At 44.4% G+C, this 21,231-nt stretch overlaps 1 protein-coding gene across 1 annotated transcript in view; it reads right to left on the reverse strand.

The window, feature by feature from the left end:
* Positions 1-21,231, reverse strand: part of LOC138355243 (probable serine/threonine-protein kinase fhkB) — a 36,142-nt gene that overhangs the window by 5,263 nt on the left and 9,648 nt on the right. Inside the window, exons 2-3 of the mRNA XM_069310109.1 lie at positions 17,136-17,377; positions 13,439-14,019 (exon numbers count right to left, since the gene is read on the reverse strand). Coding sequence (XP_069166210.1) covers positions 13,439-14,019; positions 17,136-17,377 — 823 coding nt within the window. The remainder of the gene's footprint in view (positions 1-13,438; positions 14,020-17,135; positions 17,378-21,231) is intronic.

Here is a 21,231-nt window from a genome sequence, read left to right on the forward strand (position 1 = left end):
CTCTCTACTGTACCACGTTATTGCATTACAAAATACTACTGACGACTAAAGAGATACAAACTAGCTACAGTAGGACCACAAACTAGCTACAGTAGGACCACAAACTAGCTACAGTAGGACCACAAACTAGCTACAGTAGGTCCACAAACTAGCTACAGTAGGTCCACAAACTAGCTACAGTAGGGCCACAAACTAGCTACAGTAGGTCCACAAACTAGCTACAGTAGGTCCACAAACTAGCTACAGTAGGTCCACAAACTAGCTACAGTAGGACCACAAACTAGCTACAGTAGGTCCACAAACTAGCTACAGTAGGTCCACAAACTAGCTACAGTAGGGCCACAAACTAGCTACAGTAGGACCACAAACTAGCTACAGTAGGGCCACAAACTAGCTACAGTAGGTCCACAAACTAGCTTCAGTAGGGCCACAAACTAGCTACAGTAGGTCCACAAACTAGCTACAGTAGGACCACAAACTAGCTACAGTAGGACCACAAACTAGCTACAGTAGGACCACAAACTAGCTACAGTAGGTCCACAAACTAGCTACAGTAGGACCACAAACTAGCTACAGTAGGACCACAAACTAGCTACAGTAGGACCACAAACTAGCTACAGTAGGACCACAAACTAGCTACAGTAGGACCACAAACTAGCTACAGTAGGTCCACAAACTAGCTACAGTAGGACTAGCTGTATGGCTAGCTGGATGACTCCCTAGCCATGTGGCTAGTCGACTTGATAGTCTGCCTATTGGCTGATCTACTGGATGTCAAACCATTTGTCTATAGGTCCTTTCTACGCTCAAACAATGCCAGCTAAATGTGTATATGACCGATATATGCGGCGGCCTGACCTTCGACAAGCCGCCAGCTTCCTGTCCTCATCGAGGCCCCTTAGATCAATATGGCCAGAGCTACTCATATATGTGTTGACATTACCGACTTAATATTCAGTATATAAATAACTAGAGAAATTATTGTTGCAATGTTTCTTGCATACTTAAGTGTGTGTGTATGTATTTGTAATATGTAGTTGCAGGATCGAGTTACTAGCTCTTGGGCCCCGCCTTTTAAACCGTCGGTTATCTAGTGTAATGAAAGATATTGTGCAGTATACAATAGGACTTTTCAATCCAATATATTATTTCTACAAAGTGCCCAGTTGGCACTGTTTCTGATGCTATTAGAGGTTATCTTGAGGTTATCTTGAGGTTATCTTGAGATGATTTCGGGGCTTTAGTGTCCCCGCGGACACTAAAGCCCGTGACAGCTGATTAACACCCAGGTACCTATTTTACTGCTAGGTAACAGGGGCATAGGGTGAAAGAAACTCTGCCCATTGTTTCTCGCCGGCGCCTGGGATCGAACCCGGGACCACAGGATTCTAAATCCAGCGTGCTGTCCGCTCGGCCGACCGGCTCCCTAAGGCGTTTAGAGACCTAAAAGTCAGAACAAAATGCCATTTATTATGAGTGAATTTTGGACATCTTGCAACCCGTTCTCACAAATTCTTAAAGTCAATATTGACTTATTAACTACGTGCATAGGTGATATACTATACATAATAGATACACTTAAAAAGCTTCATAGAAAACACCGACCTTACCTAACCTTGTTAGTATCTTAAGATAAGCATCTTATTGCTTCGTAATTACAATTATTACTTAACCTATACCTATAATAGGTTAAGTAACAATTGTAATTACGAAGCTATAAGATGCTTATCTTAAGATACTAACAAGGTTAGGTAAGGTCGGTGTTTTCTATGAAGCTTTTTAAGTGTATCTATTATGTTTAGTATGTCACCTATGCACTTATTTAATAAGTCAATATTGACTTTAAGAATTTGCGAGAACGGATTGCAAGACGTGTCTTGGGTGTTCGTCCTCACAATCTTCTCTTCCCTGGCCTCGTGTCCACAACCTCACTTGAACAACTAGTTCACAAACACCTGGTATCCTGTGATCTGGAGGGACTCACCCATCCAGCAAACTCAATCAATCATTTTTTTCTGACACTTGTCACTGGCCACTCCAACTTTTCCAGAAATATCAACTTAATTGTCAGGAAATACATCTTAAGAATAAGTTTTATATATATAATATATATTATTACTTTTTCCTCTCTGTGTGCTACAAGAACGGCCCCCAAGTGGATAATTAGAATTATAAAGGAACTACTGTCTGAACGAGGTAGCCTACTGGCAGGTATTTTGAACCCTATTGAAGTAATCACAGCTGTGGATTAGTAGTGATCCGGGATTACCTTGAGGTGCTTCCGGGGCTTAGCGTCCCCGCGGCCCGGTCGTCGACCAGGCCTCCTGGTCGACGGATGTCCATAGAAACTGTTAAGTGAGAGTTAAGTAACTGTTAAGTTAACTTTTTTTTTCTTTGGTATAAATTCATTGAATGATTATTTTATATCAGTTCTTGAAATTTTAGTCTCATCTCTAGATATTTAATGTTGTTCTTATTATGGCTTTGACTTAGGTAAATAATTCATTGTAAATTAGTGTAAACTATTGCAATTATAAGTTTACAAGACAGACAGTTATGATTGGAGTTATTGAATGATTGCTTCACACCCAACTTGTTTCCTCTTTCTTGTATACAACTGTAATTTCTTTCTTTGTCTCTGATACACACACACACTGCATTTTCATGGACTGCATTTTCTTGGATTGTCGGAAAGTCTTTGACACAGTACCGCATAAGAGGCTGGTACATAAGCTGGAGAGACAGGCAGGTGTAGCTGGTAAGGTGCTCCAGTGGATAAGGGAGTATCTGAGCAATAGGAAGCAGAGAGTTACGGTGAGGGGTGAGACCTCCGATTGGCGTGAAGTCACCAGTGGAGTCCCACAGGGCTCTTTACTCGGTCCTATCTTGTTTCTGATATATGTAAATGAAATCCCGGAGAGTATAGATTCATTTCTCTCAATGTTTGCGGACGATGCCAAAATTATGAGAAGGATTAAGACAGAAGAGGACTGTTTGAGGCTTCAAGAAGACCTGGACAAGCTGAAGGAATGGTCGAACAAGTGGTTGTTAGAGTTCAACCCAACCAAATGTAATGTAATGAAGATAGGTGTAGGGAGCAGGAGGCCAGATACAAGGTATCATCTGGGAGAGGAAATCCTTCAGGAGTCAGAGAAAGAAAAAGACTTGGGAGTTGATATCACGCCAGACCTGTCTCCTGCAGCACATATCAAGAGGATAACATCAGCGGCATATGCCAGGCTGGCCAACATACGAACGGCATTCAGAAACTTGTGTAAAGAATCATTCAGAACTTTGTATACCACATATGTCAGGCTAATCCTGGAGTATGCAGCCCCAGCATGGAGTCCATATCTAGTCAAGGATAAGACTAAACTGGAAAAGGTTCAAAGATTTGCCACCAGACTAGTACCCGAGCTGAAAGGTATGAGCTACGAGGAGAGACTACGGGAATTAAACCTCACTTCGCTGGAAGACAGAAGAGTTAGGGGGGGACATGATCACCACATTCAAGATTCTCAAGGGAATTGATAGGGTAGATAAAGACAGGCTATTTAACACAAGGGGCACACGCACAAGGGGACACAGGTGGAAACTGAGCGCCCAAATGAGCCACAGAGATATTAGAAAAAACTTTTTTAGTGTCAGAGTGGTTGACAAATGGAATGCATTAGGAAGTGATGTGGTGGAGACTGACTCCATACACAGTTTCAAGTGTAGATATGATAGAGCCCAATAGGCTCAGGAACCTGTACACCTGTTGATTGACGGTTGAGAGGCGGGACCAAAGAGCCAGAGCTCAACCCCCGCAAGCACAACTAGGTGAGTACACACACACACACACACACACACTCACACACACACAATACACAGTTTCAAGTGAAGATATGATAGAGCCCAGTAGGCTCAGGAACCTGTACACCGGTTGATTGACAGTTGAGAGGCGGGACCAAAGAGCCAAAGCTCAACCCCCGCAAACACAAATAGGTCAGTACACACACTCTCTCACACGCATCGTCAGGATGCATCCCACAACAGTTGACTAACTCCCAGCTACCAATTTACTGTGAAAATGTATTTAAGGATGACAAGTCTTGGAGGGGTATTAAGCAGATTTACGTGAGCCTTAAAGCACCTTAATGTATATACCGCTCCCTAATTGCTCAAACAAGCTCCAGCTCTTGGACCACCAGCGCCAGGCCTAACAAGGGCGAGGAAGATGTCTTCCCATGTCTTAACTGAATCAGGATCGTTATCGCCAGCATCTCAGCCAATCAGAGTGCTGCTTTCTCTTGGTTCTTTGAGACAGTCAAGTCACGATGCTTTCAAACAGTCTTTGACATATCAGACAAGGGACAAGGGTCTGTCAACCGTCAACCGCTGTCTACCGTCCAGTAGCCTACACACTGGACTGTTGACAGTAGCCTACACACTGGACGGTTGACAGTAGCCTACACACTGGACGGTTGACAGTAGCCTACACACTGGACGGTTGACAGTAGCCTACACACTGGACGGTTGACAGTAGCCTACACACTGGACGGTTGACAGTAGCCTACACACTGGACGGTTGACAGTAGCCTACACACTGGACCGTTGACAGTAGCCTACACACTGGACCGTTGACAGTAGCCTACACACTGGACGGTTGACAGTAGCCTACACACTGGACGGTTGACAGTAGCCTACACACTGGACGGTTGACAGTAGCCTACACACTGGACGGTTGACAGTAGCCTACACACTGGACGGTTGACAGTAGCCTACACACTGGACGGTTGACAGTAGCCTACACACTGGACGGTTGACAGTAGCCTACACACTGGACGGTTGACAGTAGCCTACACACTGGACGGTTGACAGACAAAATGACAGATTACAAACAATTGAAATCCATAATTCAACCGAGTTTTCATATCACTCAATTATCTTAATCAGTAATTACTATATACTGAAGAAAAAAAACCCAACTCAAAGCACCACAAAGGAAAAAAATTCCTTGAACGCCATAAAGACCGACTGATTAAAATTTCCTAACACGTATTTTTCAGTAATTTCCTCCTGAACCAATATTAAACGCGACGGGAAAAAAGGGCGACTTATTTCATAGGCTTCGCGTCAGTGGACAACACACACCATATTTTTTGCTGTTTGATAATTAAAATCCTTTTTTTCCATTTTACGCCAGAAAGTTCGAGAGCTGTTGTATGATGGAGTGTGTTCACAGCTGTGGGAGAGTAGGGAGGGCTGAGTTTGTTCCGAGTGCTTAAGTATATATATATATAAACATTGCTGCTACGCAGAGTGCATGAGAGTGTGTCTTGAGTGCACCCAGAGTGCAAGAGTACACTCTGATGATTGTCATTGTGCAGGGGGCAATCCTCAGATCATTTTAATTTCGGGTCAGCAATTAGCTGAGGTGGTTAGTCCAAGCAGCTGGTGACCAACAGCAGCTGCTGCACCAGTAAATACAGCAGCAGCTGCACCAGTAAATACAGCACCAGCTGCACCAGTAAATACAGCAGCAGCTGTACCAGTAAATACAGCAGCAGCTGCACCAGTAAATACAGCAGCAGCTGCACCAGTAAATACAGCAGCAGCTGCACCAGTAAATACAGCAGCAGCTGCACCAGTAAATACAGCAGCAGCTGCACCAGTAAATACATTAGCTTTGGTCGAATAAATGTTTCAACATTCAGCTGATGAATGTTGAAACGTTCTCCATTAACGGAGACAATGGTGGGAAGGACGAGGGGACAGGCATATGGGGAAGGGTAGGGAGGACGAGAGAGATTAGGGATAACAGAGAAAAGCAAAGGGAATACTAACAATGTGTAACCTTAACCCCATACTTCTGTAGACCCATGTAAACCGTTCCATGAGGATGCTGGGAGAGGACACAGCATCCAAGCAGCATCCCTATCCGACATCTTGCCTTTGCCACGAGGAAAAGGCAAGATTGGATTCTTTATCTCGGTCATTAAGTGGGATCAAAGCTCGTCAGAGAGAACCTGAGCCTCGCTAACTATCAGTTCTCACAATGACGGGTTTAACTACGTAATTACATTACACACACAGAAATCACAATAACCTGATGCATCAATGGACAAAAACGATTAAGGCAGCGTCTGGCATGCTTACAGACGTAGGTTCGAATCCGCGTCACAGCCCTTTGTAGACTTGTTTACGTAATTAAGTGTCATTTTTCCCTTCCGCCGCTATGCCCCTCTAACCCTTTCAGCTACCGCCCACAAGATGGGTATGGGGTGCATAATAAATGAACTAAACTAACGCTGCTATGCCCGTACGGGGATTTTCATGCCCGTGCCCACCGCTTGAGCGGGTTAATCACTCTATCATTCAACCGGTATGCCAACAGCAGGAAACAATATGATATGAATATAAAGAGATCATATATGTATGTATGAATGTATGTATGTATATATGTATATATGTGTGTGTGTGTGTACTCACCTAATTGTGCTTGCGGGGGTTGAGCTCTGGCTTGAGCTTTAGTCCCGCCTCTCAACCGTCAATCAACTGGTGTACAGATTCCTGAGCCTATTGGGCTCTATCATATCTACATTATAAACTGTGTATGGAGTCAGCCTCCACCACATCACTTCCTAATGCATTCCATCTGTTAACTACTCTGACACTGGAAAAGTTCTTTCTAACGTCTCTGTGGCTCATTTGGGTACTCAGCTTCCACCTGTGTCCCCTTGTTCGCGTCCCACCAGTGTAGAATAGTTTATCCTTGTTTACCCGGTCGATTCCCCTGAGGATTTTGTAGGTTGTGATCATGTCCCCCCTTACTCTTCTGTCTTACAGTGTCTTAAGGTGCATTTCCCGCAGCCTTTCCTCATAACTGATGCCTCTTAGTTCTGGGACTAGTCTAGTAGCATACCTTTGGACTTTTTCCAGCTTCGTCTTGTGCTTGACAAGGTACGGGCTCCATGCTGGGGCCGCATACTCCAGGATTGGTCTTACATATGTGGTGTACAAGATTCTGAATAATTCCTTACACAGTTTCCTGAACGCCGTTCTGATGTTAGCCAGCCTCGCATATGCCGCAGACGTTATTCTTTTCATGTGGGCTTCAGGAAACAGGTTTGGTGTGATATCAACTCCTAGATCTTTCTCTCTGTCTGTTTCATTAAGTACTTCATCTCCTATTCTGTATCCTGTGTCTGGCCTCCTGTTTCCACTGCCTAGTTTCATTACTTTGCATTTACTCGGGTTGAACTTCAACAGCCATGTGTGTGTGTGTGTGTGTGTTGTCGTGACGCTGAACCCCGGTTCATTCCGAACACAGCGATTACACAACACATAACACCTTGCCTCAGCAACCGTTACTACCACCGTGTACTCCTACACACACCAGACCCTTGAGGCGTACCACTAGGTTTGTACTGGAACACAATGAATGAACATACGGAAGGTATTTAAAGGCCGTCGGGTTTTGTCATTTAATTACAAAGAATAGACTCTGACAAATAATACTATATTAATTAACATACTCTATTAGGTCAATACACTTCCAATACCCATAGACCACTTGACCTCCGCGATCACCACCCACACTCGTAACTTCCGCCTAAGTCCCTAATACGGAATGATTACTACAACGCTCCACACCCGGTTAGTCTTACATTCAATACTCACATACTGCAGACTTAACTTGGTCACTAAGATCACAACAGGCTCTCGCATAGCTGTCTGCTACACTTCGCTGCTGCCACAACCGGGGATCCAAAAGGACTTGCTCGTTCAACTTCCACAATCAGACTGACTCCAGTCAGCCATCTCCCTCAACCATTTCACCCCACCTCTCAAGGAAGGTATAACCCGATTAACCTTATCCCTAGAGAGGTAATCTTGTTCCTGGAAGCCTGACGAAGAATAATTCCTCTTTCCAGGAATTAATCATTTGGCTAAACAGCTTCGGTCTTAATCCATTGACCTTTCTTAGATATGTGATCCATAGTCTGTCTACTTACATGTACTTCCAATCATCATTCGTTAAGTGTTGTAGTAATGATCCTCTAGCTAATAATTCCTACTAACTTGTGGATTACAACACCACTCCCCTCCTTAAACACGCATATGTCCCCATATGCATTATTGCAATGGTTCCATTAGTGCAAGGACCTGGAGGATGCACCCACCATATGTGTACAACTAAAAAATCATCCAATAAGTTCATCATACACACAATGAAATAAATTAAAATTTTCCCCGACATGACTCACAACACTTCTCCAACATATACATTATATTCACATCATAGCACAGGTAAAATAGTCTGTAATAATTTTTCCCATCTCCAACAATGCACATATACCTAAACTGCTGACATATAATTACATACAAACATAACCATAAAATTACATGGACCAGAATGCTGGCACTTAAACAGAAATGACACTAGTCATTAATATATACACAACACATATATATCTAAGGTTCTTCATCCTTAGTAATTATAATTTAACATCTTGCCCTGTACTGTTGACATAAGGGCTTACAATGATCACACAATGTTCCACTGGCCTCCTCCACAATTTGCAGCATCACTTCTCTTGTCTTCGTGTCCCATGGTTGCTAGGTCATAGATCCTCCATGACCCAGACAAAACCCAGGCTGTCCAGCCTGGTGAATGTTGTCAATGTCCCATCGTTGCTCTGAGCTAACGTGATCCTGGCCTCCAGAGCAACGGAGATTCCTACCCCCAGGGTCATGTTCCCTTGGGTCTGTGCTGACGTCTCGTTCCAGGGCACCAATCCCAGAACGCTGTAGATCCCTCACAGCTCTCTGGTCTAGGCCCATCCGCCCAGAGTGTGTCCACCTGTATTCACACCTTCCCGACCGCTGGACCTGCAAAATATTCCCTCGGAGCCCCCTGGCTCAATCCCATTATCACATAACCCCCTCGGCTCCTTACTCTCTCCCCATATATAGCCTGAGCGCAGCTGCAAAACCATTGCAGCTGGCCCTTATCCCTGCTTTGATGTCAGGGGGCGAATTTCGCCTATAACGTCACGTTGGCTTCACTTCTTCCCCCTTTTTTTTTTTCTCTAGAATTACTGAGTGTAGCCTCATAGCTTCCCTTCTACTCTACCTGAAGCTCTGTGACATGATCCCGGGGGACCTTCTCAAGCCTAACACTCAGTAATGGTGCCGATGAGGTAATATACAGTATATACATACACATACATTATCACAATAAATACCTCATTAAAATCATTTCACAACTAATGTCACTAAAGCATCATACTGCCACTGGCTCGCCTCTAGCGAGATTCCTGTAACAACTTAATTAATGAGAGATTAGTATATCTACTTGGCTGAAATTTGAAATTCTACCTTATAATCTTATCCATAAGACTTACCCACTCCGACTTAATTAATGAAAATTTTAATGAAAATAATGAATTTTTTATTAGTCTTTTATGAGTCTTGCTAGAGATATCGACTTGACTCGCCTACTGCAGCCACCAACTCCTGCAATTATCCACATTTCATCTTATCCATAAGACTTACTTACTCCGACACACCATTACCACTGGTCATCCCAACCACTGATGACCTCAATATAACGCCACACATCCCTACAACCACTTCCTGCGTCCTAACGCACCGACCTTGCTACGCCAATACTCACCTTACCGACCACTACCTGGCGCCCCTGCGCCACCATATACTCCACAACACCACACTCCATACCAGGCGTCCAAACGCCACTACACTACACCACCCAATGGCGTCCCCAACGCCCTCAACACAACACACGGCGTCCCCAACGCCATCAACACAACACACGGCGTCCCCAACGCCCTCAACACAACACACGGCGTCCCCAACGCCCTCAACACAACACACGGCGTCCCCAACGCCCTCAACACAACACACGGCGTCCTCAACGCCCTCAACACAACACACGGCGTCCCCAACGCCCTCAACACAACACACGGCGTCCCCAACGCCCTCAACACAACACACGGCGTCCCCACGCCCTCAACACACGGCGTTAAAATTACGAGCAATGCTACACATGCTACACCTAATCGCTACAATGCCAACAATGTCATGCACTATACTACATCCATAATATCCACAGTGAAAACATGCACATTTCACTACAGTAAATACTATGCATTACGCTGGCGTTTAATAAGCCACTACACATGCATTACACTACACACCACATGCATTACACTACACACCCCGGCGTACAAACGCCAATACACCCACAAAAAAATCTCCATGGCCCTCTCCAGGGTACAGTAGACGGCGAACCCCAGACGTCAAATTACGCGTCGCTCGCTATGCCAAGGCGTCCATAATTCACTGCGCCTATTTTCTGTATCTACACCTGACAACGCCGGAACTCGCACAGTACTTTAGGTAATATTTCATTATCCTTAAAATATTCGATTTACACGTTACATGAAATTTAATTAACTTTAAATTACGTAGTTTTCACGCTTGATTTGTCCTTAGCAACGGTTTCTCACTATTACCACCATACCGACGATATAAAACAAGCTCCAAGGTGCGGCTCGCTTGGCCCGCACATGGCCGCCCATGGCCCACACTGGCCCACATTCACCCGTGCTAGTTTACCTCGCCACGCTGTATAATCCGCACTACGAACACTGCACTTGTTTTGGATCCCGATGCTCCAGTGATCCAGACTTGCCTCTTAGCCGTCTCTCGCTGCGGGAATCTGGAAAGAAAGAAATAAACCCCACATGTGCCCCACAATGGCCTAGTCCCTTTAATTAACTAACTCCTCTGACCTGGTCTCACCTGACCCTTCTTTCCTCCGTCTAGTAACCACCATTCTCACCACAACCCGACGTCTACCATTTCCCGAACATTCCCTCACCAACTAAACCAGAACCACACTTCCTTCATCTCGCACAGTGTTCCAAAACCTGTTTGCGCTGCCACCAAATATGTCGTCTACCAATTCCCTAACATTCCCTCACCAACCAAACCAGGAACACTATGAAGGGACACATGGAATGTTTTTAAAGGCCGTCGGGTTTTGTCATTTAATTACAAAGAATAGACTCTGACAAATAATACTATATTAATTAACATACTCTATTAGGTCAATACACTTCCAATACCCATAGACCACTTGACCTCCGCGATCACCACCCACACTCGTAACTTCCGCCTAAGTCCCTAATACGGAATGATTACTACAACGCTCCACACCCGGTTAGTCTTACATTCAATACTCACATACTGCAGACTTAACTTGGTCACTAAGATCACAACAGGCTCTCGCATAGCTGTCTGCTACACTTCGCTGCTGCCACAACCGGGGATCCAAAAGGACTTGCTCGTTCAACTTCCACAATCAGACTGACTCCAGTCAGCCATCTCCCTCAACCATTTCACCCCACCTCTCAAGGAAGGTATAACCCGATTAACCTTATCCCTAGAGAGGTAATCTTGTTCCTGGAAGCCTGACGAAGAATAATTCCTCTTTCCAGGAATTAATCATTTGGCTAAACAGCTTCGGTCTTAATCCATTGACCTTTCTTAGATATGTGATCCATAGTCTGTCTACTTACATGTACTTCCAATCATCATTCGTTAAGTGTTGTAGTAATGATCCTCTAGCTAATAATTCCTACTAACTTGTGGATTACAACAGTGTGTGTGTGTGTGTGTGTGTGTGTGTGTGTGTGTGTGTGTGTGTGTGTGTGTGTGTATGTGTGTGTGTGTGTGTATGTGAAGCTCATCAAAGCATAATGAGCCCTATAGTGCTGGTTCAAAAAATACCTCAATATCACCCATATCCCAAACGAATTTTGAATCAAAATCTGACGTAAAAACTTCCCCAGAAACCAGATTCTGAAGGCAGTTGAATAGGCTTCCACCAGAAGAACTTAAACCAGTTTCATCCACACGTTGGAGTAGGAGTCCAGGGCCCCCGGCTCCGAGCCACGGCTCTGTCGGTAAGCTGAAGAGAGAGAAAGAGAGAGAGAGAGAGAGAGAGAGAGAGAGAGAGAGAGAGAGAGAGAGAGAGAGAGAGAGAAAGGGAGAAGGTAAGAAAGAGGCAGGGAAGAGGGGGAACTGGGAGAATGATGGATGAGTAAGTGTTGGCTTAGTAAATAAATGGAAACATGGCGTTGCAACTGATGGTGGAGGAGCCAGAGATGGCTATGATGAATGGTAGGGGAGAGGGAGAGAGGGAGAGAGAGACAGAGACAGAGAGAGAGAGGGAGAGAGAGAGAGAGAGAGAGAGAGAAAGAGAGAGAGAGAGAGAGAGAGAGAGAGAGAGAGAGAGAGAGAGAGAGAGAGAGAGAGAGACAGAGACAGAGAGACAGACAGAGACAGAGAGACAGAGAGAGACAGAGACAGAGAGACAGAGAGAGACAGAGACAGAGAGAGAGAAAGAGAGAAAGTAATGTTAGGGAAATATTAGCACTATTTATTAAGGAAGGAAGAGAGCCTCACTGTAATAAATAAAGTCAGCCACAATTTTACTGCTCCAACCTTTCCCCCCTTTACACACGTGTGCGTGTGTCACTGCTAGGTGAACAGGTGCATCAGGGGGAAAGAAACTCTGCCCATTTTGTTTCTGCCATCACCAGGAATCGAACCCGGATCCTAGGATTACGAGTCCAGAGCACTGTCCACTCAGCTATCAAGCCCCCCTATGTGGGGTGCGTGTGCGCGCGCGCACGTGTGTTCAAAGTTCAATAAAGCATTAATCGCCGAGAGATTATTTCGCTCTCACATAATCCGTCGGATTATTGGATTAATAATTGGACGTGAAATATTGCGTATTTTGTTATATGTAGCAAATGCTACATATAACATCTATCAGGCACTCCATTAACTAGTCTATCTGTCAATCTATCTACTATTAAATCTACCAATCCATCTACCATTCTCTCTGCCAATTTTTTTACAATTTCTGGCTTCTTTTACGATTGTAAATGTGTTGTCACGTGAAAATTTGTCGAATGTGTCTCAGGATACATGTATACTACTTATGTATACTCTGAAACATATATACATGTAAACTGCTGAGTTAAAGAATGACACATGATACAAGTTCACTGTTAAGGAACATGTATATGATGTGATGCGGGATACATATTCACTATTGAGGTATACAGTATACATAGTGACTATTAAGGTATACAGTATACATGAAGAGGCTACAGTGATACTCGGTGTCAAAATTAGATAAGACAGTGCTCAACTGCTTCAGTCAACCAGTTGATTGAACCAGTCAACTGGTTGACTGGTTCAGTCAAAGTTCAGTCAAGCAGTTGACTGAAAGTTTGGGAAGAGGAACCAAAGAGCTGAAGCTCGACTACCGCAAGCAAACTAGGAGACTACAATTAAGTAAGGTTCACCTCTGACCTGACTGCTTGACCTCTGACCTGACCGCTTGACCTCTGACCTGACCGCTTGATCTCTGACCTGACCGCTTGATCTCTGACCTGACTGCTTGACCTCTGACCTGACCGCTTGATCTCTGACCTGACCGCTTGATCTCTGACCTGACTGCTTGACCTCTGACCTGACCGCTTGATCTCTGACCTGACCGCTTGATCTCTGACCTGACTGCTTGACCTCTGACCTGACCGCTTGATCTCTGACCTGACCGCTTGATCTCTGACCTGACTGCTTGACCTCTGACCTGACCGCTTGATCTCTGACCTGACCGCTTGACCTCTGAGCTGATCGCTTGACCTCTGACCTGACCGCTTGACCTCTGAGCTGATCGCTTGACCTCTGACCTGACCGCTTGACCTCTGACCTGACCGCTTGACCTCTGACCTGATCGCTTGACCTCTGACCTGACCGCTTGACCTCTGACCTGACCGCTTGACCTCTGACCTGACCGCTTGACCCCTGACCTGACCGCTTGATCTCTGACCTGACCGCTTAACCTCTGATCTGTCCGCTTGATCTCTGACCTGACCGCTTGACCTCTGACCTGAATGCTCAAAGCCACCCAAAAATATATATATTTTTACTCTGAAATAACATAATTTTATAACGAAATTGGGTCCATTTAATTGCCCAAAAGTCACCACATTGTCGCGTGGACCGTCGACTTCCTGTAGCGTCGTCTGCCTCTTATAGTCGCGTTGAATTTCGTTATAAAATTATATAATTTCAGAGTAAAAATATAATTTTTTCGTGTTGAACATTCAGCACCAACATTATGGTGAGTAAATATATCATAGTTCTTCATTACTTATGGAATGATAGGTAGCTTTGGGTGACTTGGTGTAGCTTTGGGTAGCTTTTGGTAGCTTTGAGTAGCTATGAGTAGCTTTAAGTAGCTTTGGGTAGTTATCTAGAGTCAAAAGGTCAAGGGTCATATTGGTGACCCAAAGAGGTCAAAGGTCAAGACTGAGACAGACAGGTATACCTCCAACAGGTACCTCCCCCATGCAGGTGTAATTGGCACTGTAAGGTCAAAGGTCGTTTCGTGGGGTCAAATGCCATCAGAAGTTCGAATAAAGGTGACAGACAGAGGTTTAGGGCGGTGCAGCTATCATTAAAAGTCAAACATCATGATGTTAGTGCTTGAACTATGATGAGGTCCAAAGCAGGTGTTTAAGAGATGATGGAGTCCAGCAGGTGTTCTAGAGATGATGGAGTCCAGCAGATGTTCTAGAGATGATGGAGTCCAGCAGATGTTCTAGAGATGATGGAGTCCAGCAGATGTTTGAGAGATGTGAGGCTTAACTAACAGGAGACAGAAGCCACCTAACAGGAGACAGAAACCACCTATCAAGAGAGAGAAGTCGACAGTCCAAATTAAAACTGACTAACATAAGACGCATCGACGGGGGTTAGGTGGGTTGGGTGGGTATGTCCGTTGCCGGCTGGTCGGAACCGTGGCATACGTGACGAAGTGGCACGCCAAGCGACGGGCCGGGAGACACACGTTGTTAAATATCAGGACTAAGACAGGTCTCCTTCTGAAGGAGTGAAAGGGGGGGGGGAGTTTTTCAGGATAACACATGGGCGGTAGGGGATTGTCATAGGCAAGTTGAGGTTGGCTCTGTTGCCCCGCCTGAAAGAAAAATTGGCTCCTATTGCGACTCCCAGCAACGCCTATGATGTCTGAAATTGTATATTTTTCCTTTCCAATTAGTTTGTCAACAGTTTCTCAGAGGTTCGTAATATTTTCATGTTCTGAGAGACAGACAGACAGACAGACAGACAGACAGACAGACAGACAGACAGACAGACAGACAGACAGACAGACAGACAGACAGAAACCTGGGGGGAGAGAGAGAGAGAGAGACAGAGACAGAGACAGAGAGAGAGAGAGAGAGAGAGAGAGAGAGAGAGAGAGAGAGAGAGAGAGAGAGAGAGAGAGAGAGAGAGACAGAGACAGAGACAGAGACAGAGAGAGACAGAGAGACAGAGAGACAGAGACAGAGACAGAGAGAGAGAGAGAGAGAGAGAGAGAGAGAGAGAGAGAGAGAGAGAGAGAGAGAGAGAGAGAGAGAGAGAGAGACAGAGACAGAGACAGAGAGAGACAGAGAGACAGAGAGACAGAGAGCCAGAGAGAGAGAGAGAGAGAGAGAGAGAGAGAGAGAGAGAGAGAGAGAGAGAGATGGAACAGGTGCAATTAAAGAGGAAGTGGTGAAATCCAGCACAGACGGAGCTGAGACACACAGCTAGGAGCTGGGACACACAGCTAGGAGGAAGCTGGGACACACAGCTAGGAGCTGGGACACACAGCTAGGAGCTGAGACACACAGCTAGGAGCTGAGACACACAGCTAGGAGCTGGGACACACAGCTAGGAGCTGGGACACACAGCTAGGAGCTGAGACACACAGCTAGGAGCTGAGACACACAGCTAGGAGCTGAGACACACAGCTAGGAGCTGGGACACACAGCTAGGAGCTGGGACACACAGCTAGGAGCTGAGACACACAGCTAGGAGCTGAGACACACAGCTAGGAGCTGAGACACACAGCTAGGAGCTAGAACACACAGCTAGGAGGAAGCTGAGACACACAGCTAGGAGCTAGAACACACAGCTAGGAGGAAGCTGAGACACACAGCTAGGAGCTAGAACACACAGCTAGGAGGAAGCTGAGACACACAGCTAGGATAAAGCTGGAAGACAGATAAACAGGGGAACAAATGAACAAAAAATGAGACACAAACAATGAACAATGAACTCTTTCACAAAAAAAAACATGGCGCCATTCATATTAACTTCAGCTCTCAGTGCGCAAAAACAACAAAACAAATAAATATATTTTCCAACCACTTGGGCTGGACGGTAGAGCGACGGTCTCGCATCATGCAGGTCGGCGTTCAATCCCCCAAGACCGTCCACACAAGTGGTTGGGGCAACCATTCCTTTCCCTCCGTCCCATCCCAAATCCTTTTGTCCTAACCCCTTTCCAGTGCTATATAGTCATGGCGCTTCCTCCCAATAGCTCTCTTCCCTTTTTTTTTTTTGGAGACTCGCTCGTGTTATCCACTACAGGATAACAGCGCCAACATTAATTGCAAGATAACAAAAAATCCCCATGCTTTAAAAACACCCATAGCGTCCCATGTGACCAATAAATTGATGATAAAAATTTTAAAGGGAACGGCCATATGCAGTTCACGTTTTCTTTGATCTAATGGTTCAAAGAGAGAACGAAATCGAAGCTCTGCCGGACTATTTTAAAAATCGAGGCGCCGCCAGTATAGGGAATATAGCCGAAACGGGGCGCAGGAAAGGTAAAAATTCATTAGGGTAATTATGGGCAAGCGAAGCAGTGAGGCTAGGGGAAGGCGTGAGGGAGATATATCGAGCTATGGAACACTATTTGGGAAGAGCGTATATGCCAGAAAGGGCCAGAAATAACGTCATATGTGCAGTTGAAGTGAAAGAAGGTCTGGAAGCCACCTCCAGCAGAGAGAGAGAGAGAAGTGGATAATAACTGATCAGAAACTGCTAATTAAAAATTCTCCTTCAATTATACGTAAAAACACCAAGGCAAAGAAATAAAAGGCGCCCCACTGACGCCCTCAAGGCGTTGTGTACATTCTAACATGTGCTTTATGTATCAATATTACATATAATGCTTCTGCTGTGATGGCTAGTAGTTCAGTTGTGAATACTGGTAGTTCTGTTGTGAATATTGGTAGGTCTGTTGTGAATACTGGTAGTTCTGTTGTGAATACTGGTAGTTCTGCTGTGAATACTGGTAGTTCTGTTGTGAATACTGGTAGTTCTGCTGTGAATACTGGTAGTTCTGCTGTGAATACTGGTAGTTCTGCTGTGAATACTGGTAGTTCTGCTGTGAATACTGGTAGTTCTGCTGTGAATACTGGTAGTTCTGTTGTGAATACTGGTAGTTCTGCTGTGAATACTGGTAGATCTACTACTATTACTACTAATATAGTACTTCTAGTGCTGCTATTTCTACTACAATATCATTACTGTCGAACATAATAGCCTAGAAACGTACAACTTGGCCTAGTAAGCAAGGCCCGTTTTGTCTAACAGCCAGAACGATTGTGCATGTTTCCAAATATTTTTTTAGTAAATTTGTTAACCTATAACGCTAATAACACTATTTTGAGAAGGTGAATTTTTTAATTCAGTCAGGCCTAGTTTTTTTTTTTTGAGTTAGATGGTCTTTAGGAATAATTGGTCTATTTAGATTAAAAAAATATTTAAAAAATAATAAAAATTGTAAAATGTATATAAATATATCAACATTATTTATATTTTAATTAGTAACTATCATTCCATAAGAAATTATGTCTAAAAATTCCGTTTGGCGGATACAGTTATGTCTAAAAGATATAATGTATGTCTGGCCAGACACTTACATGGTTAGCTTCATTAGCCCAATGCCCCCCTTGAAAGGGGGAATGGTCCCAATGCCCCTCTTTTACAAATTTTGCAGATATTTTTCAAATTTTTATATTAGAGTTAAATATTCTAATATAAAGTTAAAGTTAGCACAGTCTCCGTGGTGTAGTGGTAAGACACTCGCCTGGCGTTCCGCGAGCGCTATGTCATGGGTTCGTATCCTGGCCGGGGAGGATTTACTGGGCGCAATTCCTTAACTGTAGCCTCTGTTTAACGCAACAGTAAAATGTGTACTTGGATGAAAAAACGATTCTTCGCGGCAGGGGATCGTATTCCAGGGACCATAGGATTAAGGACTTGCCCGAAACGCTACGCGTACTAGTGGCTGTACAAGAATGTAACAACTCTTGTATATATCTCAAAAAAAAAAAAAAAAAAAAAAAAAAAAAATATTGAGTGTTCCCTTCGATGTTCCTTAGAGCATTAAGAGTGTGTATAGTCCTTGGAAAAAATGATTAGATAAGAGACTAGAAATTGCTGTGAAGCGGGAACATCCCAGACCTGTTATAGATTCACCTCTGAGACAGACTAAAATAATTGGTTTCTAATCATTTACCGAGAGAAGCTCACTGTTTAACAAGTTAATTACTGTTTCCTCTCCACTGATAGTCTAGCAAAACTCTCACATACTAAAAAGAAAACTTGTAATGTAAACTTTAAAGAGTATAAATATAGTTAGCAATATTTTAGGAGTAATTCATAGGCTGCGTTTATCACGTGTTGTGTCTGTGATAATATTTCAGGAATTTTTGAAATTTTTATCAGACAGGAATTTGTTTTTTAATGAAATGCTTGACACAGTACCTGCCTCCTGTTAGAACAGGACACCTGATTTCCTTGATTTACCTGAGGGTCACTAACCCGAGTGGCCTCGACGAGGACAGGAAGCCGGCGGCTTGTCGTGTCGTGCTGATTTTTCCCAGGTAGATTTTTAAACTCACGAATCAAATGCTTTCTTCCGTCCAGCATCGTGCCGTCTCTAACTACGTGACTGTTGAGGTTATCTTGAGGTTATCTTGAGGTTATCTTGAGATGATTTCGGGGCTTTTTAGTGTCCCCGCGGCCCGGTCCTCGACCAGGCCTCCACCCCCAGGAAGCAGCCCGTGACAGCTGACTAACACCCAGGTACCCATTTTACTGCTAGGTAACAGGGGCATAGGGTGAAAGAAACTTTGCCCAACGTTTCTCGCCGGCGCCTGGCATCGAACCCAGGACCACAGGATCACAAGTCCAGCGTCCAGTCCGCTCGGCCGACCGGCTCCCTTCACTAACGTAGCCAAGCTAACCTAACCACTAGCCAAGACCAATTACCAACAACAACAGTCTTATGGAAAGAAATATATAATAGCCTTTGCTCTCATGAGTAATAAAATCAGAAGAATATACATTATAAACATAAACTGTCTATATAAGTGAGCAAAATTGCCCCCCCCTGGTTGATACCTGGTTGATGGGGTTCTGGGAGTTCTACTCCCCAAGCCCGGCCCGAGGCCAGGCTTGATTTGTGAGAGCTTGGTCCACCAGGCTGTTGCTTGGAGCGGCCCGCAGGCCCACATACCCACCACAGCCCGGTTGGTCCGGCACTCCTTGGAGGAATAAATCTAGTTTCCTCTTGAAAATGTCCACGGTTGTTCCGGCAATATTTCTTATGCTTGCTGGGAGGACGTTGAACAACCGCGGACCTCTGATGTTTATACAGTGTTCTCTGATTGTGCCTATGGCACCTCTGCTCTTCACTGGTTCCATTCTACATTTTCTTCCATATCGTTCACTCCAGTACGTTGTTATTTTTCTGTGTAGATTTGGTACCTGGCCCTCCAGTATCTTCCAGGTGTATATTATTTGATATCTCTCTCGTCTTCTTTCTAGTGAGTACATTTGGAGGGCTTTGAGACGATCCCAATAATTTAGGTGCTTTATTGCGTCTATGCGTGCCGTATATGTTCTCTGTATTCCCTCTATTTCAGCAATCTCTTCTGCTCTGAAGGGGGAAGTGAGTACTGAGCAGTACTCAAGACGGGACAACACAAGTGCCTTGAAGAGTACAACCATTGTGATGGGATCCCTGGATTTGAAAGTTCTCGTAATCCATCCTATCATTTTTCTAACTGTCGCAATATTTGCTTGGTTATGCTCCTTAAACGTTAGGTCGTCAGACATTATTATTCCCAAATCCTTTACATGCTGTTTTCCTACTATGGGTACATTTGATTGTGTTTTGTACTCTATATTATGTTTAAGGTCCTCATTTTTACCGTACCTGAATACCTGGAATTTATCACTGTTAAACATCATGTTATTTTCTGATGCCCAGTCGAAAACTTTATTAATATCAGCTTGAAGTTTTTCAATGTCTTCAGCCGAGGTAATTTTCATACTGATTTTTGTGTCATCTGCAAAGGATGATACGAAGCTGTGACTTGTATTTTTGTCTATATCTGATATGAGAATAAGGAAAAGCAGCGGTGCAAGGACTGTACCCTGAGGTACAGAGCTTTTAACTGCACTTGGACTAGATTTTATATGGTTGACCGTTACTCGCCGAGTCCTGTTTGACAGAAAACTGAGTATCCAGCGTCCTACTTTACCGGTTATTCCCATTGACTTCATTTTGTGTGCTATCACGCCATGGTCACATTTATCGAAAGCCTTTGCGAAGTCCGTGTATATCACATCAGCATTCTGATTTTCTTCTAATGCCTCAGTGACTTTATCGTAGTGCTCAAGTAGCTGTGAGAGTCACGATCTTCCCACTCGAAATCCATGTTGGCCTGGGTTGTGAAGGTCATTGGTCTCCATGAAATTGGTGACCTGACTCCTAATCACTCTCTCAAATACTTTTATGATGTGCGATGTTAGTGCAACTGGTCTATAATCCTTTGCCAATGCTTTGCTCCCTCCCTTGTGTAGAGGGGCTATGTCTGCTACTTTAAGTGCATCTGGTATCTCCCCCCGTGTCCAAGCTCTTCCTCCACACTATACTGAGTGCCTGTGCTACCGGCACTTTGCATTTCATTATAAATATTGAATTCCATGAGTCTGGACCTGGGGCCGAGTACATGGGCATGTTTTCAATTTCTCTTTCAAAATTTAGTGCGCTCCTGTTTATATCTTCTCTCTCTACCTTCTCTCTACCTTCTCTCTCTCTCTCTCTCTCTCTCTCTCTCTCTCTCTCTCTCTCTCTCTCTCTCTCTCTCTCTCTCTCTCTCTCTCTCTCTCCTCTCACTCTGTCTCTCTCTCTCTCTCTCTCTTACTCTGTCTCTGTCTCTGTCTCTCTCTTACTCTGTCTCTGTCTCTGTCTCTCTCTCTCTCTTCTCGCTCTCTCTCTCTCTCTCT

This window comes from Procambarus clarkii, chromosome 6, assembly GCF_040958095.1.
Source record: "Procambarus clarkii isolate CNS0578487 chromosome 6, FALCON_Pclarkii_2.0, whole genome shotgun sequence".
NCBI lineage: Eukaryota > Metazoa > Arthropoda > Malacostraca > Decapoda > Cambaridae > Procambarus > Procambarus clarkii.